General features: G+C 34.5%; 1 protein-coding gene across 3 annotated transcripts in view; it reads right to left on the bottom strand.

Annotated features, from left to right (window-relative positions):
- Window positions 1–497: 497 nt before the first annotated feature.
- Window positions 498–23,144, bottom strand: part of CHIC1 (cysteine rich hydrophobic domain 1) — a 41,774-nt gene continuing 19,127 nt past the window's right edge. The window contains exons 4-6 of one of the 3 annotated variants that reach the window (XM_029239961.1): window positions 8,521–8,577; window positions 8,206–8,265; window positions 498–1,247 (exon numbers count right to left, since the gene is read on the bottom strand). In XM_029239961.1, coding sequence (XP_029095794.1) covers window positions 1,206–1,247; window positions 8,206–8,265; window positions 8,521–8,577 — 159 coding nt within the window. In that variant the 3' untranslated portion in view covers window positions 498–1,205. Of the gene's footprint in view, window positions 1,248–6,503; window positions 6,883–8,205; window positions 8,266–8,520; window positions 8,578–23,144 lie in introns of those variants that run through there. The other 2 variants (XM_029239960.1, XM_029239962.1) reach the window with 2 other exon arrangements.

The raw sequence follows: 23,144 nt of genomic DNA, 5'->3' as shown, positions 1-23,144 counted from the left end.
TTTGGCGGTACGCGGGCCTGTCTGTGTTGTGGCCTCTCCCGTTGCGGAGCACAGGCTCCGGACGCGCAGGCTCAGCGGCCATGGCCCACGGGCCTAGCCGCTCCGTGGCATGTGGGATCTTCCCGGACCGGGTCACGAACCCGTGTTCCCTGCATCGGCAGGCGGACTCTCAACCACTGCGCCACCAGGGAAGCCCTGTACTTTTATTTTTACAGTTCACAAGTAGGCATGCAGGGTGAATGCAAAGTTGTTTAGAAACAAATTCCTACTTAGCCAAACGCCAAACGCTGGGCACAACAAAGGCCCCCAAAGCCAACAGATAGCATGAATTACTTACAGGGTTAGACATAACACTAGCAAATGTGGGAAGGGGCAATATGCAAAACAAACATTTTAAAAGGAATCCTTAATTACTTTATAATGATGAAAGCAGGAAATGGAAGGAAGAAAGGAAGATGCACCAAAGAACACACAATTCATTAATACAGATTTGCACTTTATTGTAATTTTGCATCCTGAGATAATAAAATTTAATATCTGACAAGTGAACAACGACAGAAGCAGCAGTGAAAGTTTCAGAGAGGCAGGTATCCTTCATTTTGGCACAGCTGTATATAGGTTGAGTTCTTCCAGGGGAGTCACTCCCGAACTCAAGGGAGAAAAATGATTCATTCCACAGGCTATATAACAATACAAGATGCATGAAAGTTCTCGGCTTAAATGGACATATTCATTTTTATCCTTTTCTGGTCAAACTGTCCCAACAGGAATCCTCTGCCAAAAAGTAGAAGTCCTAGGCTTTTCAAACAAATATTTCTATCAATGCCCACCTTCTAGCTACCAGGATTTCCTGTTTTTGTAGCTGAGACTCATATTTGTACGTGGCTAGTCCAAGGATGGCAAACTAGCTTGTAGATTATATAATTTCAAACATTTGTAACTTGTTTCAAAGTCCAGGTATTAAATCAATTTTACACTATTTGCTTACTATAGAAATGAAAAATTAAAAACTTAAGCAAAGATCAAAGCAAACAAAATAAGCAGGAATAAAAGGAACATTTGAGAAATTATTGCCTTGACTCATCATGTTGACTTTATAAACAGAACTACTTTGAGACTCAGATATTGATATTTACTCCAATGCTAGAACATGACATTATAACACTTTCCACATCTGCGATCCTATATGTGTGTGTATGTATGATTTACACATACACACCCAGATAAATTAGCTCAGTTACATCATCCTGAAACAGAAAAAAATGAAGACAAATTCTAACCTGAAGTTATATAGCCCAATCTAGCCAAAACACACACACACACTCTAGCATTTCATTATTTAGGGACTAGGTAAGCAACCCATAGAGGTCAAATAATCTTAGTTCCTTTATAAAAGTAGCTCCCAACATTTTTACCGTAAGGATCCCTTTATTATTCCTTCCCCATATTTTCAAGTATTTTATTTATTAAATTGCATGTAACAATAGGCTTTCTCATTTAAAAAATTAATCAAAAGCATAACCACCATTCACAGTTTCTGATCAGTGTATGATAACCAGTGTTAGAATCAAAGAAATATAAGCAAATGTGTGTAATTCAATGTCTTAGTTGGCTTGTGCAGTAGGAATATTTTGGGTAAATGTATGGTTTCTAGTATAACTTTTTGAAATACTGAAAAAGGTTCAAGAACGACCCCACTGCTATTTTCATCTGCCCCAAGTTGAGAACCATTGGTTTATATCCACGTGCTTTTCCTCCCTAAATCAAGTATTAATATAACACAGTTACCCATGTTAACATATAAGGGATTAATAACAAAAATTACAAAAAGAATAGACTAACTGCAATACTCATTCTGTAAGGTGTGACTGAGAAAGAAAACATAACAACATAGACTTAAAGGACTCTATTTAGAAATTACCAAATTATGATGTACAATATACACTTCAGTCAATTTCAAAAGCACATTAATATATGAAAAAATCCTCAATTCCCCTGTGAGGTAGGTCCAGATTATTGTCCCCACTTCCACAATGAGGACATGAGGTACAGAGGAATTAAGCAGCAGAACTACGAATTAAACCAGAAGTGACTTGGGTTTGACTTCTATACTATTTTCCTTTCCATCTAATATTACCAATTTGTTCCAACAGATGTTTTTGAGGATATGGAACTAAATAAGACACTGAAGCAGATATTGGATAGGATATGAAACTCTTTTTCACATTAATGTCAAAGTGGGTCCTATCATATCTCCATTGTTGTCACAGCCATAATTCTTGCCCAGGTACCAACTGCATATAGTCAGATTCCATGTAGGTAAAGCCCATAGACCTCATTCCTCAGTTCCTAGGGAAACTGCAATCATTCATATCACTATGGAGGGGCTGAGGTCTATCAGGCATCAGGTTGAGTCTGTGTGATATGAACACACATCAGCTAGGAGCCAGTTGGCAAATCAAAAGTTTACTGTGTGCAGGGCACTGAGAGTTTCCACCGAGGGTAGTAGATTTGTGAAAAATCATTCTGAGATCCTGTAAACATTCCCTAAGGATTCCTAGAATCACAGAATGTCAGGTGACCTCTAATTTTCTGTCCAGCTCTAGGTTCAATCCCATGATTTTATAGATGAAGAGACTGACATGTAATGTAAGTGACTTGCCTGGAGCCCATTAAATCATTTCCTCATATAGTATGAATGTGACAAAGTCCACAGAAAATGGAACATATTCTCAGGCTGCCATCATAAACATGAAAAGGCTGGCTCAGAATCAGGAAAGAGAAACTGGGGGCAAGATATGGAGATGTATACGTATACATACATATATATGTATCTCCTTATATTCAGTCCACATATTACATCAACAGGTATTATTAATAAAATCTATTCATTTTTTTGTGGAAAATTTTCCAATAGTTCACCATTTAAAGTAACCCAAACAATTTGACAATTGTTGCAAAATGGATTAAAGCAGAATTTTATAGGTATAAGAGGACCTAATTTCAATGAATTTGAGCATCTTATCAAATTAGCAGAAAGTATTTCCACTATGTGAAATTGCTCCAATTAAATGGGTGTATACAATTTCTATATCCCCTCAGGTCAATATAGTCAATTCTAATAAAATACTATTTGGAGGCTTTATGTTTAAGTAGTGGGGTTTGATTTTTTAAGTGGCAATTTATATGTAAACAAAATAAAATTCTAATGATTTTTTTAAAGCTCTCTTACATTAAAAAAAATCCCTATTTGTTTGAAGGCTTACAAATGTCATGGAATTTCACTCAAATTATGAAAAAACAAGAAAAAAATTCATTAAGATGGTAGAGTGCTAAACAGTAACACAGTTTGATTAGCTGATCAGACATTAGTGTTTACAGGTCATAATAATATGAATTGCATGTGTGTTAAATACTTAAGCAGGTTTTGGTAGAGCTTCAAAGACCATTGTTTTTCCAGAACCATGTTAAATTACGTGTTTACTAGCATTAGAATTATACTAGTTATGTAAGTGACTGACAGTCCTGTTCTGTAATATTTTCTCACTAATATACCTCATGATTGGGGGAAACGAACGAAACAAGTTTTAAATAATAAATAGAAGAAATATAATGTACTACCAAAATATTCTTAACACTTAGCTGAAAAGGATGGCTTTAAATATAATGATTTACCAATTCATTCATTCTGCTTCCTTCAGCATAAAATGTTATCTTTATTCAAAGAAGACAAGGCACTTCTCCATCTACTTCTAACATTTAACTACAATGGTCTCTTTCCTAAATTAACATAGCAGGTAGAAGGGAACAAAAAGTAGCTGAAAAATGTGAAAGCTTATTTCATTTTATACACAATTTACGGAGGTGGAGATGCATAATGGAAAGTCAGAGAAGGAACAGTTTTAACTTGTAACCTCAAAGCTTTGTAAGGTACATGTTATTTTCTCTGGAAACATCTACGCAGGTTTCATAAAGAAATATTATGCAACAAAGAAATTCAAAATTAGTTTCTTCAATCTAAAAACAACTGTCACAAAAATACTTTATTAACTTGACATGTTGTATCCTGAGGATGTAAGAAAAAAAGGTCAATGGGGGAGAAGTTAATGTCCACTGTGTACTCTGTCATTTTAGCATTCACTGCTGCCAATACCACTGAAACGAAAACAAATCCCTTAAAGGACTCCAAAATACTCAACTGCTAATCAGTCCCCTCCAAAGGAAAAGAGTTTGAAAAAGCAGTCATAGAAGAAAGAAAAAAAGAAAATTGCGTATTTTCTGAGTAGTTCAAGAAAATGAGTTGACCAGCATAATGAACAGTAAGATAATAAATTTAAGAGCTATTAGAGTAGGTTTTATTTTTTTTAAAGATTTTTTTTGATGTGGACTATTTTTTAAAATCTTTATTGAATTTGTTACAATATTGCTTCTGTTTTATGTTTTAGTTTTTTGGCTGCGAGGCATGTGGGATCTTAGACCTGCAACCAGGGATCGAACCCACACCCCCTGTATTGAAAGGCGAACTCTTAACCACTGGACAGCCAGGGAAGTACCCTACAGGAGGTTCTAAAATTAAGTTTACACATGCTGGTAAATGCTTTTTATGATAAATACTACTGTAAATTGAATTATATACTCTGTCACCTCCAGATGTACTCTATTTCTGTCTCATTATTTGTTTTATGGAAACAATTCACTACTTCCTGCTATTCTTTGAGCAAAACAAGTGTGATTTATACATGGCAGAAAAAGTTACTATGACCATCATATGGCCAAATTCTAAGTTTACAGGAAAAAATGAGATTATAAGGGTTGACACTTAAAAGTAATTATTCTATCAGTGATAATTAGAAATTCTGTACTATGCTAGAAATCAATTTTGGTATTAAACTGTCACAGTTTGAAGCATAAACCTGATGATACTAGCTGGAACATAAACCATAGATACAATTTTTCCCTGACCTTATCTAGAAAACAAGACATTTGGTATGCATTTTCAGAGGTTTCCACTTTGTCTATAAAAATACACCTTCAGTTTTGCAGCAGACAAATGATTTTTGCAGGCACACACAATATATTAAAAGTTAGAGATTCTGGGTATGGGGGTAATAATGGGGTCCTACAGAGGGAGGTGGAAAAGTGTTTGCACAAAAAATTACAGTCACATATCAAATAGTATCTTTTTTTCCCCCTCTTCTTTTACTGGTCTAGGACTGTGGATTTCAAATTAGGCACAAATTTTTAAAGTGGCTTTAAAAGGCTTGACCTTGTATGAAGAAATGATTGTTCTCTTTACTGGGATGAATGTTTGCCTTAAAAAGTTAACTAAAAGCAATTAAGACTAAGATGATAAATAAAATATTCAGTCCCAGATACTTTATTTTTAGCACTAAGAATTACAAATAATGCCTATATACAGGCACAAATTTGGAGTTGAATTAATGCAATGTAAAGCTTTCATTATGTTAAAAATTCAAATCTAGAAGAATTAGAGGGTGGTACTCTCATAATAATGTGAAGAGAAATAGAGAAATATGCACATACCAATGAAAAGGCAACGTGTGGCTAATTTATAAACTAAAATACTTTTGTCTAAATACTTATCTTTTCTCATTAATAATATCCAAATGTTTACAAAGGATCCTCAAAAAGAGGATTAAGAGTATTTAATCAATTATGAATCAGCCACTTTAGGTACAGCTTTTCAATTAGCTCTCTCTCTTTCTCAAAGTAGATTATCATAACTCCAGAAAGGGGTTAGCAGTGGCTTTCATGGGGGGCGGGTCTAGACACCTCCTAAGACGTCTGAAATCTTGAAACATTCCTTAAACGTCATAATTGTGTGTATTTCCAAATGAAGGAAAGGATACATAAAGGGAAATAAATGAGGAGACTGAGGCTATGAAATGTGTCAGATGTCAAATGAATTCTTTTGGGGGTGGGAGTAGAGGACAAAATGGGATTTACTGAATTAAATGGAAAAAATAAGGTTCTTGGTTTCACGTGCAATGCAGATCTCAGACAATGATTTCAATTTTAATCCACTCATTACAAAGGGCAACCCTGCCCACACCTGAAATTTTTAACATACTTATTATGGCTTTGCCATAAAACAGCATGTTAACAGTCTCTACATTCAAAAGGATGCTTGCAAACTTCATTCATATTAAAATCTACGCAGAATCGTTGGCAATACATTAAGAGTTACATTACATTCTGTAAACCATGGCATATCACATTTTACATTACGCAAAGAGACAATATTTACAAGTCTTAAGGAGTTTAAATATTTTATCCACTAACATAAGTGATAATTTAGCAAAGTGCAGGACAAAACCAGTGCTATTAATTACATGTCCTTTAAAAGCAGGTAAGAGTAAAACCATTTCTAGAAGCTACCAAAAGCTTATTTATGTATGTCCAGTAAGGGATTACAGAGCATTAAGTAGCCTAGAAAAATGATGCATATTTAGAAACAGTGAGTATGAAAATTATAAGGCAGCATGCTCAGAACATGTTTTTGTTTTTTGAACACCAGCACTGATGTTTATTTTTAGTGGCTATATATATATATATATATATATACATATATGTATGTGTGTGTGTATATTTATTTAAAAATTGACAGTGCAAAACACAAGCCTCATTTAACAAAAAAGATGTGCAAAATTTCTTCATAAACCAACACAAATGAAAGTGTGAGGAGAATATTCTACCATTATAAAGAATAAGTTGAACACAGCAAAGGAGACCATCTTCATTCCAAAATCATCTACAAGGCACTAAGGGTAGGAAATGACAGGTAATACAGAAGTGACTGAATAAAATCCCTCAGTCAGGTCGGAATATGGGATATTTTGGTAAGAATTCTATTAGTATTACCTGTAAAATAAAAATAAACAAGAATATATTGACAAAATAATTTTCATTTACTATAAATTATATATAACCCAGAGAGCCTATAATCATTTTTTACAGGCCTATATTTTGATCCTGTACTATAAAGCAAGTGAAATATAGAAAACAGTTATAAAAGGAACTTACCACAAATTATCATTAGACTGGCAATTAAACTGGAAAACATAATTACTTACTGTAGCTAATAGCTTTTATCATCTGATTTACAGTAACTGTTTAGGTGCAGAAAAGCAAACCCTATTACATTTTAATGTCTTTCCCATCTTCCCTCAATCCCCCCCTTTCTTTTTTAGCAAAGTCGAAGGGATTAAAATTTTGTTACATGGATTAGAAGAAATACCTTTATATATATTACGTCCCTCTGTTTTTTCAATTAAAGCAACTAATATCGGTTGAGTATTACTATCTTTTAGAAGTTTTTTGTAAAAAATAATAAAGTGTTCAAGTGAATTAAAACATTTTAATTTAAAACAGGTTTGGAAATATAATAATAAAAACTTAAGATGTTTATAAATTTATATAAACTTACAATAGTTTATATAAGATTTTACCTATAGAGAACTTTAGATTTGTGGTCATTTGCACATTTTCCCCAAAACTATTCAAAGTAGAGAAAGATACATAATCCTTATTTATGAAATAGAAATGGAATGTTTATTATTAAATATATACTATATGTATATAAAAGCTTGTACATGTAAATACTACATGTATTTAAAGCTTGGAGGAATTTCATATTCTTTTGAATGTTAATGATGCTGAATTTGTCACTTTGGTTATATGTGGATTTATGCTTTATGACTAAGATTGCATAGCTTTTAGTAAAAAAAAAAAAAAATTAGGATCTATAGTTTCTTCACTGAAAGTTAAATATCAGCTAAGAAAAAAAGCCAGGGAAAGGAATCCAGAATTCAGAAGTCAATTCCTATTTTATGTAAGTTTTGACAAGATTACATTTAGAAATATTTTGTTCAGCAGCAGCTGCGCCCATCACCATATGCGATGGTTTGCATGTATGTTAAAAAGAAGATTAAGGTTATGCCGTGTTTTCATCTGAGCATACTAGCTAAGATTTTTCTAAGATCTAAATAATTGTCAGCTTTCAAGATATTTTATGTTGGCTACAAATCTAAAAAAGGTGAAAGGAAACCTCTATGTTCCAAATGACAAAAGTTCAAGCTGAGGAGAAAAAAGGTAGAAAGAAGATTTGACAAATGATAAATATAGTACAACGTAACATTCAGGATGGAATCCAAAAAATGTAATTAAAGGTAACTGCATACTTACATACTCCATCATATTGCTAGTTTCACATTTCCTTTTAGTCAACTTCCAGTGCAAAGCAAGCTAAGAAAGTAAAGTTTGTTAAGAATTTTGATAGCAATTTACACTAATTATTACCTACACATTTGAATAAATCGCCGAACAATAATCCAGGAATAAGATACAAAACATTGCATTTAAAAATACTTTGTAAAGGGTATATATTAAAAATTGAGTATTAGTTTTCTAATCCATGCATTTGTGGCCTGAAAAATTCCCATTTTTTCAATTTATTAATGGAAGTATGAATGGGACACTTACTTGCTTAAACTTTCTTACCTTGTGATATAATCTGTTATTTTCCCACTCTAACAACTTCTGAATTGATCTTCTGGTCTAAGAGAAAGAATCAAGACTTTGTTACAAGATGAATTGAAGAGCTTTGTAAACTATGTGTATCTATATTCTTCTGCTTACTTGTAAGATCCCATTATTCTCTCCTCTTTTTCTTTTCAAAATGAAATATGTATAAATTACTCTGTGTTGTGAGTCCATTCACTGGACTATTATAAAAACATTACCAGGGGCTTCCCTGGTGGCGCAGTGGTTGAGAGTCCGCCTGCCGATCAGGGGACACGGGTTTGTACCCTGGTCTGGGAGGATCCCACATGCCGCAGAGTGGCTAGGCCTGTGAGCCATGGCCGCTGAGCCTGTGTGTCCGGAGCCTGGGCTCTGCAACGTGAGAGGCCGCGACGGTGAGAGGCCCGCGTACCACAAAAAAACCCCAAAAAACAAAACAAAAAAAACATTACCAGTACTCCTAGTAGTCCATTTATGAACCTAAATCTAGATTTTCATATACATTTTCACAGGGTTACTTTTTTAATATACATGTAATATGCCAAGCTAATCTGATTACTCATAGAAAATTTTCCTATCAGAGCTCTTAGCACAACACCTGGCAAATAGCAGTCAGTCAACGTCTACAGGTTGAATAAAACAAGCCAACATATATCAGAATTTCCACTGAAAAGAAATATAAAAACAGCCAGTAGGAAAACTTGTATTTAGAGGAAAAAATATAAACAACAGAAGCAGCACTGTAGTAAACAGGAGGACAGAGGACAAGTTTCTCCATCTGGAGTGCATATATTTTGCAAGGAATAAGAAAAGTTTGCAAAATCTTCAAAAACATTAAAATTAAGGATTGTTAGGCATTTTTGATTTTTAAGAAAGGGTTTATAAGTTTTCTGATAAAAAAGGTTAGTAGGCATTGTTAAATTTTAAAACTACTCGTTAAAATTAAATGATTTACAAACAGACTATATCTGACATGATTTCCAAAGCACCAACATAAGAAACTATTCCAACTGTTCAACCACGTAAGTTAACAATGACAATTGTATTCAGCTCATCTACAGTGGGCCAGATCAGCAACAATGCCAGTTAAAGTATACTACTGGGCCACTGTACTTGATACAATCTCTCTAAACAAAATCAGATGGGTAACAAATAAGGAAATTGAATGAGTAGTTATAAATCTTTCCACAAAGAAAACCCCAGGCCCGGACGGCTTCAATGATGAATTCTACCAAACAGTTAAAGAAGAAATAATACTATGAATATAAATGCAAAATTCTCAACAAAACACTAGCAATTATTATATCATGACCAAGTGGAATTTATCCTAGGAACACAAAAACAAAATGATGTAATACATTATATTAATAGAATAAAGAACAAAACCCACATGATCATCTTCATAAATTTAGAAAAGGCAATGGACAAAATACAGTACTCATTCATGATAAAAATCCTAAAAAAAAACTAGGAATAAAAGGGAACTTCCACAACCTAATAAAGGGCATCTATGAAAAACCTTCAGCTAACATCACACTAAATGGAGAGAGACTAAATATTTTCTTCCTAAGATTAGGAACAAGACAAGGATGTCTCCTCCCACTACTTTTATTCAACATTGTCCTAGATGTTATAGCTAGGGCAATTAGACAAAATAATAAATAAAAGGCATCCAAATTGGAAAAGGAAAAGTGAAACCATCTCCATTTGCAGACAACATGATCTTATATAGAGAAAACTCTAAAGCACTACTAGAACTAATAAATAAGTTCAGCAAATTTGCAAGAAACAAGATTGTGGTAGGTAGAATTCTGGCCTCCATGATCTTCACCTCCTGGAATTACACCTGTGAATGTTACATTACATTGCAAAAGGGACATTGCTGATATAATTAAAGTTACTAGTCATTTGGCTTTAAAATAGGGAGATTATTTTAGATTATTTTGGCAGACCCAGTGTAATCTCATAAGCCCTTAAAAGCAGAGAATTTTTTCTGGCTGATGGAAGAATAGTCAGAAGGGTTTGAAACACAAGAAGTACTCAAACCACCATTGTTGGCTTTAAGATGGAAAGGTCACATAGAAAGTCTAAGGAAGAAATGATTTCTGCCAAAACCTGAATGAGCTTGGGAGTAAATTATTTCCCAGAATCTCCAGAAAGGAATGCAGCCCTCCCAGCACCTTGATTTTGGCCTTGTGAGATCCTAATAAGAGAACACAATTGAGCCAGCCACACTGTACCGAGACTTCTGACTGTGAAATAAAAGGGTGTTGTTTTAAGCCATTAAGTTTGTGGAAATTTGTTATGCTAGATAGAAAAGTAATACAAGGTTCAACATATAAAAATAAATTTTATTTCTATGTACAAGCAAGGAACAATCTGAAAATGAAAGTAAAAGATCAATTCCATTCACAATAGATTTTTTCTTTTTATATGTTAATCCCATCCTCCTAATTTATTCCTATTCACACAGATTTAAGAATAAAATATTTAGGAATAACTTTAGCAAGAGAAGTATGAGATGTGTAAACTGAAAACTAAAAAACACTGCTAAAGAGAATTCCTTGGTGGTCCAGTGGTTAGGACTCTGCTTCCACTGCCGGGGGTCCGGGCTTGATCCCTGGTCATTGCTAAAATAAATTAAAGAAGAGGTAAATAAATGGAAAATATCCCATATGTATTCATGAATTATAAGACTCATGTAATAGCATTTACAACATATGGTGATGGGAACATTGGATATCCAAAAGAAAAATGATAAATTTGGACCCCTATCTCACACCATACACAAAAACTAACTCAAAACGGATCAAAGACTGAATCATAGGAAATTAAACTTTAAAACAACTAGAAGAAAGCACAGGAGTACACATCTGTAATCTTGAGTTAGGCAAAGCCCTCTTAGATATGATGTAAAAGGCACAAGCAAGAAAATTTTAAGAGGTAAGTTTGACTTAATCAAATTAAAAGTTTTGTGTGTCAAAGATACCATCAAGATAGTAAGAACCCATCCAGAATGCCAATGTGAGGACCTTATGAAAGTCTCTTCCCTGGAGAGACAACTATTAAATTTGTCAGTATTAGTAAGTACAATCATTCAAATGTTCTAGAGATTGATCAAAGGGTTTACAACAGACTGAGAAGTATTCATTCAACAAAATCTATTGAAAATAAGTAAAAACAGTGGGAAGCCTTGGTATTAGAGCTAGGCACTATACTCATATCCACAGCTCTGCCTTGTGGAAGAACTGTTTAAGCAAGCTTGGGAGCTGAGTGTCAGGCAGTTCCCATATCTCCCAGATACTTAGAGTGGAACGGCTCTTCTGGGTAGTTTTGGCAGATGGTGAAAATAGGCAGATCCCATTTTCCACAGCTCTGTGTTATAGAATGCCTATATCAAATGGGTGGTGGCAGCAGGGCAGCACCCATTTCCTTACCTACAACTTCTGCAAAATAGGCAGCATAGTTGGTGAAGAGTGCAGCCCCCCTTTCTGGCACACATCTATATCGTGGGAGAGCTGTTATAGTTGGTTTGACAACTGAGTGGCAGTTCTTACCTTTCCAGCTTCCTAGGGCAGATATATTCTCGGTTGATTTGACAGATGGGGAATATTAGCAGACCCCACTCTCCCTGGTTTTAGGTTAAAAAAATATCCACAACTAACATCATACTAAATGGTGAAAGACTGTAAGCTTTTCCTCTAAGACAGAAGGAAGGCAATGATGCCCATGCTTGCCACTTCTATTCAACATATTACTGGAAATTCTAGACAGAGCAATTAAGCAAGAAAAGAAATAAAAGGCATCCAAATAAAAAGGAAGAATTATCTCTCTTTGCAGGTGACATTATCTTATGTGCAGAAAACCTTAAAGAATCCACAAAAAATCCTGTTAGAGTTGATGAACAAATTCAGGAAAATTTCAGGATATGAAATCAACATGCAAAATTCAGTTGCATTTCTATATAAGAACAGCAAACAATTCAAAAGAGAAATTAAGAAAACAATTACATTTCCAATAGTTTCAAAAAGAATAAAATACTTAATAAATTTAAGCAAGGAGGCAAAAGACTTGTACACATAAAGTTACAAAATGATGCTACAAGAAATTAAAGACCTAAATAAATGCAAAGAATCCTGTGTTCATGGACTGGAAGACTTAATATTGTTAAGATGACAATATCATCCAAAATGATCACAGATTCAATGCAATCCTTATCAGAATCCCAGTGACTTTTTCTATAGAAATAGAAAAATCCATCTTAAAATTCATACGGAATCCCAAGAGACTCCTATTAGCCAAAAAAATCTTGAAAATGAGAAACAAATATGAAGGACTCACATTTCCTGATTTCAAAACTTACTAAAAAGCAACAATAACCAAAAAGAATATGGTACTTGCATAAAGACATATAGACCAATGGAATAGAACAGAGAGCCCAGAAATAAACCCTCGAATATCCACAACAGATTTTGTTTTATAAAATATTCTTTTTTAAAAAAAATTTACTTTATTTATTTTGGGCTGGGTTGGGTCTTCGTTGCTGCACGCAGGCTTTCTCTAGTTGTGGAGAGCAGGGGCTACTCTTTGTTGCGGTGTGTGGGCTTCTCATTGCTGTGGCTTCTTTTGTTGCAGAGCACAGGCCCTAGGCACACAGGCTTCAGTAGTTGCAGCACGTGGTCTCAGTAGTTGTGGCTCACGGGCTCTAGAGCACAGGCTCAGTAGTTGTGGCACACAGGCTTAGTTGCTCCGTGGCATGTGGGATCCTCCCAGACCAGGGCTCGAACCCGGGTCGCCTGCATTGGCAGGCGGACTCCCAACCACTGCACCACCACGGAAGTGCTCCATGACAGATTTTTGACAAGAGTACCAACCATTCAATGGGGAAAAAGGACTTTTCAATAAATATTGCAAGGAAAACTGGATATCCATATGCAAAAGAATTAAGTTGGATCCTAAATTTATGCCATATGCAAAAATTAACTCAAAATGGATCAAAGAACTAAACACAGGAGTGACGACCATAAAAGTCTTAGAAGAAAACATAGGAGACAGTCTTCATGACACTGGATTTTGCAGTTATTTCTTACATATGACAATGAAAGCCCAGGCAAAAAGGGGAGAATAGTTTAACTGAACTTCATCAAAATTAACATCTTTTATGCATCAAATGACACTGTCAATAGAGTGTGAAGAAAATCTAGAGGATGGCAGAAAATATTTGCAAATCACATATCTGATAAGGAATTAATAACGAGAATATATATAAAACACCCACAACTCAACAATAAATAAACAAGCTAGTTACAAAATGGGCAAAGTAATATACAAATACCCTAACCTAATATACAAAGGGCCAATAAGCAAACGTAAAAATGCTCAACACCACTAGTCATTAGAGAAATACAAATCAAAACCACAATGAGATATCACTTCACACTCATTAGGGTGGCTATTATCAATAAAATGGAAAATAATGAATGTTGGTGAGGATCTAGAGAAACAGGAAAACTTGTGTACAATTTACCAGAGTAGAAATGCAGGAGAGGAAAACTTTGTGGGAACTAGGACTAGGATAGCAATACCTGAACTTAAACTGATGAACTGTTGGAAGCTCAGTGGGACAAGTTTGAGAGTTCAAAATTCCAAAGGGACCCAGTCTTGGCAGAGACTCCCACACTTTTATGACTTTTATTACCAGAAGCCCTATCAGGTTCTCACAGTGATTTCAGAAAAATCCCCTCATCTTCTGGCAGGAGAAAGGGAAGAAGAGTCACGTTTAAATATGCCCAGAACATTCTGTTCTTCTTAACAAAGCCTGCTCTCAAGAGAAACTCTTGTACCAGAGCCTAACCTACTGGGGTATTACCAGAGGCCAACCAATCTTGGAGAAGGGAAATACACAATTCTAGAACCCTCTAGCTTTCCTGTCCCATGTAAAGGGGAAAACAAAACAAAACAAAATTGAGAAGCACTTGTGTAGAGCACAGCCCAGGAACACAGGCTAAATAAAAACCTTAAGCCTAATCACAATACTATAGAACACTTCTAGTCCCCCAGCACCTTGCCACTACATCAATAAGGCTTCTGTATTATAATATGAGGAATACAACTGAAAGAACTGTGCATCTCAGATGATATCTAAGAAGTCTATAGGGAAATCCAAGGAAAATAGGCCAGACAAAATCAAGGACGCCAAGGAACGTTTAGCCTTCAATTTCCAACAGCTACAGCAAACAGTAAACACAGCCAAATGAAAATAAAATCTCACTTTAAAGGCCTATTTACCTCAGTTCCTTTCACTAGTGCATCACGTGTAGTTTTCAAACAAAAATTAGAAGTCATACTAAAAGACAAAAAAAGTTTGAAAAGGCAGAGCAAGCATCAGAACCAGACTCAGAAATGGCAGAGATGTAGAAATGATCAGACTGGGAATATAAATAAACTATGATAAATATACTACTTGCTCTTATGAAAAAAGTGGACAACATGAAAGAATAGATGGATAATGTTAGCAGAGAAATGGAAACTGTAAGAAAAATATCAAAAGGAAATGGTAGAAAGCCAAAATATCATAACAGAAATGAAGAATGCCTTTGATGGGCTCATCAATGACTGGACATGGCTGAGGAAACCATCAATGAAGATTGAAGAAATATCAGTAGAAACTTCCAAAACTAAAAGAAAAAAAAGAAAAAAGAACAGAATATCCAAGAACTATGGGACAATTACAAAAGGGGCAATAGACCCATAATACAAATATCAGAAGGTAAAGAGAGAAAGGAGCCGAGGAAATATTTAAAGCAATAATGACAACAGAATCCTCCCAAATTAATGAAAGGCATCAAACTCATAGATTGAAAAAGCTCAGAGAATACAAAACTGGATAAATACCCACAAATCTACACTTAGTTATCTCATATTCAAACTGCAGAAGATCAAGGAAAAATCTTGAAAGAAGCCAGAGGGGGAAAATACCTTACATATAAAGGAGCAAGGATAAGAGTTGTATCAGACATCTCCTTAGAAACTATGCAAGCCAAGAAAAGAATGGAATGAAATATTTAAAATGTTAAAAGAAAAGTACTACCAACCCGGAATTCCATCCGTACCCAGCAAAATTGTCCTTCAAAGATGAAGGAGAAATAAAGACTTTCTTAGATGAAAAATTGAGGGAATTTGTCACCCGTAGACCCACCTTGCAAGAAATGTTAAAATAAGTTCTTTAGAAAGAAGTAAAATGCTACAGATAAGAAACCTGGATCTATATAAAGGAAGAGTGTTAGAGAAGGAATAAATGAAGGCAAAATAAAATCTTTTATTTCTTCTATTCTCAACTGATCTAACAGGTAACAGTTTGTTAATAAAAGTAAGGTATTCCATGATTATGGTTTATGGATAAGTAATATGAATGGCAACAATGTTATAAGGAAGGGATGGGGGTAGAAATTATAAATATTCTGTAATAATGTAATTATTCTACCTGGGAAGTGGTATTGTGTTATTTGAAAGTGGACCTGGATTAGTTGTGTATGTATATATATTGCAAACTCTCTTTAGTGGGCAACTACTAAAAATATTAAAAAGTAGGATTATTGATATACTAAGGGAAGATAAAAAATGGTGTCATATAAAAATACTTAATTAAAACCAGAGAAGACAGAAAAAGACTGTAAGATAAAAATAGGAATAAAGAACAAGAGTAATGAATAGAAAACAGTAACAAACATGGTAAATATTAATAAAATTATATCAATAATTACTTTAAACATCAAAGGTATAAATACATCAATTAAAAAACAGATTGTCAGAATGGATCAAAAAATAAGACAACTACGTGCTGTCTACAAGAAACCTACTTTAAATATAAAGACATACACAGACTAAAAGTAAAAGAATGGAGAGAGATATACCATAGTAACAATAATCAAAGGAAAGCCAGAGTCACTTTAGTAATTTTATTTATTTTTATTTTATTTTATTTTTTTTTGCAGTACACAGGCCTCTCACTGTTGTGGCTTCTCCCATTGCAGAGCACAGGCTCCAGAAGTGCAGGCTCAGCAGCCATGGCTCATGGGCCCAGCCGCTTTGCGGCATGTGGGATCTTCCCAGACCGGGGCACGAACCCGTGTCCCCTGCATCGGCAGGCGGACTCTCAACCACTGCACCACCAGGGAAGCCCCACTTTAGTAATTTTAGACAAAGCAGACTTCAGAGTAAGGAAAATTATCAGACATAAAGAGAGGTATTACATAATGATAAAGGGTCAATTTTCCAAGACATAACAATTCTTAATGTGTATATGCCTAACAAAAGAGCATCAAACTATGTGAGGCAAAAACTGACAGAACTTCAAGGAGAAGTAGAGGAGTTGACTATATAGTTGGCAACCTCAACAGCCCTCTATCAGAAATAGATCAAGTAGGCAGAAAGTTGGTAAAGACACAGGTGAACTCATCAACAGCACCATTGATCTACTGGATATAACTGACATCTACAGACGACTTCATCTTACAACAGCAAATGACAGATTATCCCCAAGTTGACGTGGAACATATACCAAGACAGACCACATTCTGGGTCATAAAACACATCTTAACAAATTTCAAAGAACAGAAATCATACAATGTATGCTCTCAGACCACAATGGAATTAAACCAGAAATCAACAACAGAAAGATAGCTGGAAAATCCCCAAAACACTTGGAGATTAAACAGCACACTTCTATAACACATGACTCAAGAAGAAATCTCAAGAGAAATTTAAAAATATTTTGAACTAAATGTAAATGAAAGCAAAACTTATCAAAATTTGTGGGATACAGTTAAAGCAGTAGCATTGAATGCATATAGTAGGAAAGAAGAAATACCTTAAATCAATCATATATGCTTGCACTTTAGGTAAAAAATGAGCAAATTAAATCAAAAGTAAGAAGAAAAGAAATAATAAAAATTAGAGTAGAAATCAATGAAACTGATAATGGGACTTCAATAGAGAAAATCAACAAAATAAATAACTGGTTCTTTGAAAAGTTCAGTAAAATTAATACACCTCTAGTCAGGTTAATTAAGAAAAAAAGAGAGGAGACAAAAATGTTACAAAGTTTCAGAAATGAAATAGGGGTTATCACTACTGATGCTATGGACATTAAAAGGATAATACAGGAATATTATTAACAACTCTATGCCCATGAATTTGATAAGCTAGATGAAAAGGACTGATTATGTGAAAGACACAGTCTACTAAAACCCACACAAGGAGAAATAGACAATCTGGATAGGCCTATATCTATTAAAGAAATTGAGTCAATAATTAATAACCTCCCCAAGTAGAAAGTACCATGACCAGATGGGTTCAAACATTTAAGGAAGATATTATACCAGTTCTCTACAATCTAGTCCAGAAAATAGAAGCAGAGGGAGTATTTCCTAATTCATTCTATGAGGCCAGTATTACCCTAATACCAGAACCAGACATAGGTATTATATGAAAAGAAAACTGCAGATCAATATTTTTTGTGAACATAGATGCAAAAACTTGTATAAAACATTAGCAAAGAAATACAACAATGTATATACTACAATAAGTAGGGTTTATCTCAGGTATGCAAATCTGGTTCATCATTCAAAAATCAATTAATATGTAAGCCATCACATCAACAGGCTAAAAAAGAAAAATCACATAATCATATTAATAGATGCAGAAAAAACATCTGACAAAATCCAACTCTCATTCATGATAAAAACTCTCGGCAAACTAGGATGGGGGAACTTCTTCAAGTTGATAAAGAACATCTTACAAAAAACCTACAGTTAACATCATACTTGATGGTGAGAAACTCAGTTTCCCACTAAGATCAGGAACAAGGCAAGGATATTCCCTCTCACCATTACTTTTCAACATCATTCTGAAAGTCCTAGATAATGCAATAAGACAAGAAAAAGAAAATAAGAGGTGTATATACCAAGAAAAAAGAAACAAAATTATCTTACTTCATAGATGACATGATTGTCTATGTAGAAAATCCTGAAAAATCAAAAGAGCTCCTTGAATTAATAAGCAATTATAGAAAGGTTGCAGGATACAAAGTATATTGGTATATATGATGATAGATTGGTATACATGATGGATACATGTCATTATACATTTGCCAAAACCCATAGAATGTACAACATAAAGAGTGAACTCTAATGTAAACTAAGGACTTCAGTTAATAATAATGTGTCAATATTGGCTCATCAGTTTTAACAATTGTACTTCGATAGAGCAAGATGTTAATAATAGGGAAAATTGGGGGTTGACTGAGGGAGATATATGGGAACTCTTTTTTTCTCAATTTTTTTCTGTAAACCTAAAATTGTTAAAAAAAATAGGCTATTAATTAAAATATTACAAATAAAAAGTAAAGATGAAATGAAGATACTCTTAGATAAAAACTGAGATGATCCATTCCCTGCAGGCCTACCATATAAGAAATATTATGGGAAGTTCTTCAGGCTGAAATCAAGGTACGTCAGGTATTATTTTGAGTCCACACACAGGAAAAGATAAACTGAGAAGCTCAGTGAACTCCAAGTAGGATAAACTGAAAGAGATCCATACTGAGAGAAGCTATATTCAAACCTCTGAAAGCCAAAAACAAGAAGAAAACTCTTGAAAGCCGCAACAGAGAAGCAACTTGTTATGTACAAAGAGATACTCAATAGGATTAACAGCTAATTTCATATCAGCAACCATAAGGTTCAGAAGCAGTGGGATGACATATTTAAAGTGCTAAAAAGAAAAAAAATACCTGTCATCCAAGATTTCTATACTTGGCAAAACTATCCTTTCAAAAAAAGGAGAAATTAAGACATTCCCAGGTAAGCACTGAGGGAGTTCACTGCTATTAGAATTGCCTGTAAGAAATGCTGAAAAGAGTCCTTCAGGCTGAAATGAAAGAACACTGTACAATAACTCAAGCAACATGATAAAGTAAAGAACACTAGTAAAAGTAACTGCATAAATAAATATAAAAGCCAAAATTGTTCTTTTTTTGTTTTGGAACTTCTATTTTCTTCCTATATGATCTAAAAGACAAATGTATAAAATGATAATTATAAATCTATGTTAATGGACACACAATATATAAGATGTAATTTGTGATAAAACATATATGGGGAGGCATGTAGATGCACAGGAGCAGAATCTGTATATTACTGAAGTTAAAGTGGTATTATTAATTCAAACTAGTATGTTACAAGTTTAAGATATTAATTATAATCCCAAGGGTAACAACTAAGAAAATAGCTAAAAATATATACAAAAGAAATGAAAAGGCACGTGGTGCACTACAAAAATCAATTAAATATAAAATAGGGAAGTAATGGAGTTGTTTTCCAGCTCCATTATCAGAAATGACAAAAGACAAAATGGCAAAAGTCCTCCCTTATCTGTTACAGACTGAATTATGTTCTCCCAAAATTCATATATTCAAGTGTCACAACCACCAGTACCTGAGAATGTGACCTTATTTGGAGATATGGTTTTTAAAGTGGTAATTAAGCTAAAATGAGATGATCAGAGTATGCCCTAATCCAGTATGACTGGTGTCCTAGTAAGAAGAGATTAGGACACAGACATATATAGAGGGAAGGCCAGGTGAAGACCCAGGGAGAAAAATGGCCATCTACAAGCCAATGGGAGAAGCCTCAGAAAAAATACATCAACTTTCCCAACACCTTGACCTCAGACTTACAGCCTCTAGAACTGTGAGAAAATACATTTCTGTTGGCTAAACCACCTAGTCTGTAGTACTTAATTAAGGCAGCCCTGGAAAACTAATATATTATCATCAATCACTTTAAAGGCAAATAGATTAAACTCTCAATTAAAAGGGAGAGATTTGCAGAATGGATTTAAAAACACGATCCATTTAAAGACCTAAATGTAAGACCCGGACACTATAAAACTCTTTAGAGGAAAACATAGGAAGAACACTCTTTGACATAAATCACAGCAAGACCTTTTCTGACCCACCTCCTACAGTAATGGAAATAAAAACAGAAATAAACAAATGGGACCTAATGAAACTTAAAAGCTTTTGCACAGCAAAGGAAACCATGAACAATATGAAAAGACAACCCTCAGAATGGGAGAAAATAGTTGCAAACCAATCTATGGACAAAGGATTAATCTCCAAAATATACAGACAGCTCATGCAGTTCAATATCAAAAAACAAACAACCCAATCAAAAAATGGGCAGAAGACCTAAATAGACATTTCTCCAAAGAAGACATACAGATGGCCAAGAGGAATGCTCAACATCACTAATTATTAGAGAAATGCAAATCAAAACTACAATGAGGTATCACCTCACACCAGTCAGAATGGGCATCATCAGAAAATCTACAAACAATAAGTGCTGGAGAGGGTGTGGAGAAAAGGGAACCCTCTTACACTCTTGACTGGAATGTAAATTGATACAGCCACTATGGAGAACAGTAGGGAGATCCTTAAAAAACTAAACATAGAATTACCATATGACCCAGCAATCCCACTACTGGGCATATACCCAGAGAAAACCATAATTCAAAAAGACACATGCACTGCAATGCTCACTGCAGCACTATTTACAATAGCCAGGTCATGGAAGCAACCTAAATGTCCATCAACAGAGGAATGGGTAAAGAAGATGTGGTACATGTATACAATGGAATATTACTCAGCCATAAAAAGGAATGAAATTGGGTCATTTGTAGAGATGTGGATGGACTTAGTGTCATACAGAGTGAAGTAAGCCAGAAAGAGAAAAATGAATACCGTATGCTAACACATATATGTGGAATCTAGAAAAATAGTACAGATGAACCAGTTTGCAAGGCAGAAATACAGACACAGATGTAGAGAACAAACGTATGGACATCAAGATGGGGAAGGGGGGATGGGATGAATTGGGAGATTGGGATTGACATATTTACACTAATATGTATAAAATAGATAACTAATGAGAACCTGCTGTATAGCACAGAGAACTCTATCTACTTCACTTTGCTATACAGTAGAAACTAACACAACGTTGTAAAACAACTACATCCCAATAAAAAAAGAAAAAATATCTTAACATAACATGGTAACACAAAAACAAAAAAACAAACAAACAAAAAAATACGATCCATGAGTCTACATGAGACTCAGTTTAGATTCAAAGACAAGTAGGTTGAAAGTGAGAGGACAGAAAAAGATTTTCCATGTAAATAGTAACCAGAAAAAGAGCTGGGATAGATGATATCAGACAAAATAGATTTTAAGTAAGAAAAAATGTTACAAGAGAAAAAGATGGACACTATATGTCTTAATATGCTCAGGCTACTATGACAAAACACCATATTCTAGGTGGCTTAAACAACAGTTCTGGAGTATCGAAGTCTTAGATCAGTGTGTCAGCATGGTTTGTTGGGTTCTGGTGGAAGTCCTTTTCCTCATAGAAGAACAACTTATAGTTGTCTATAAGTTCCTTATAGACAACTTCCTTGTTGCTCACATGGTAGAGAGATAGAGAGCAAGCTCTCTATTTTTTTCTTATAAGGGCAGTAATTCCACCATGAGGACCCCACCCTCATGACTTCATCTAAACCTAAGTACCTCCCAAAGGCCAAAATACCAACCACCCCCAAATACCATCATATTAGAGGGGAGGGCTGCAACATATGACTTTTGAGGGAACACAAACATTAATTCCCTAACAATATATATTGATGAAAATATAAATCTTTCAAGAAGAAATGACAATGATAAATATATACACAACTAGCAACAGACCTGCAAAATACATGAAGCAGAAACTGACAAATCTGAAGGGAGAAATAGATATTTCTACAATAATAGGACTTCAATACTCCACTTTCAATAATGGATAGAACAACTTTGCAGAGCAGTAAAGAAAGGCAGGACTTGAACAACACTGTCAACCACTAGATCTAACAGACATATACAGAACCCTCCACCCCACAACAATATAATACAAATTTCTTCTCAAGTATACATGGAGTATTCTCCAGGATAGGCCATATGCTATGCCACTAAACAAGCCTCAATAAATAAAAAAAGATTAAAACCATACAAAGTATCTTCTCCAATAACAATGGAATGAAATTAGAAATCATAAGGAAAACAACATTATGTTCATGTTGTAAGACTGAGATAACAGTCCCTTCCCTCTGAACATCCCTCTCAGTTTAGCAAATATTATAGCAAAAAAGGTAAATGTTAAAAGTAATATCAAATTTAAGGATGGTGGCAGGATTAGGCCTGAAAATTGACTGTAATAACACAGTGGTAAATGTAAGAATGGGTAAACAAAGACCTTCATTTCATATGTCATGTAAGCTTAGAATCCTACCAGAGCCAAGAGAGACTAGGAGCAGCTCAGGGCATTCTGGTCTGTATTTCTTTTCTTTCAACTAATTTGCTGGAAAAAAATGTCCATGACGTATACTGGCAAAAAAAAAAAAAAAAAATTCACAAGGCAGACTGTTTACAAAGAAGTTCTTTTCTTGGAAACATTTTACCATCATTCATTTATACAGCAACCTTGTGACACAGGGCAGATTAATCATATTAT

This window comes from Monodon monoceros, unplaced genomic scaffold, assembly GCF_005190385.1.
Source record: "Monodon monoceros isolate NGI ecotype Baffin Bay Population unplaced genomic scaffold, NGI_Narwhal_1 Super_Scaffold_22, whole genome shotgun sequence".
NCBI lineage: Eukaryota > Metazoa > Chordata > Mammalia > Artiodactyla > Monodontidae > Monodon > Monodon monoceros.
This window is presented reverse-complemented; position numbering and strand designations above follow the sequence as displayed.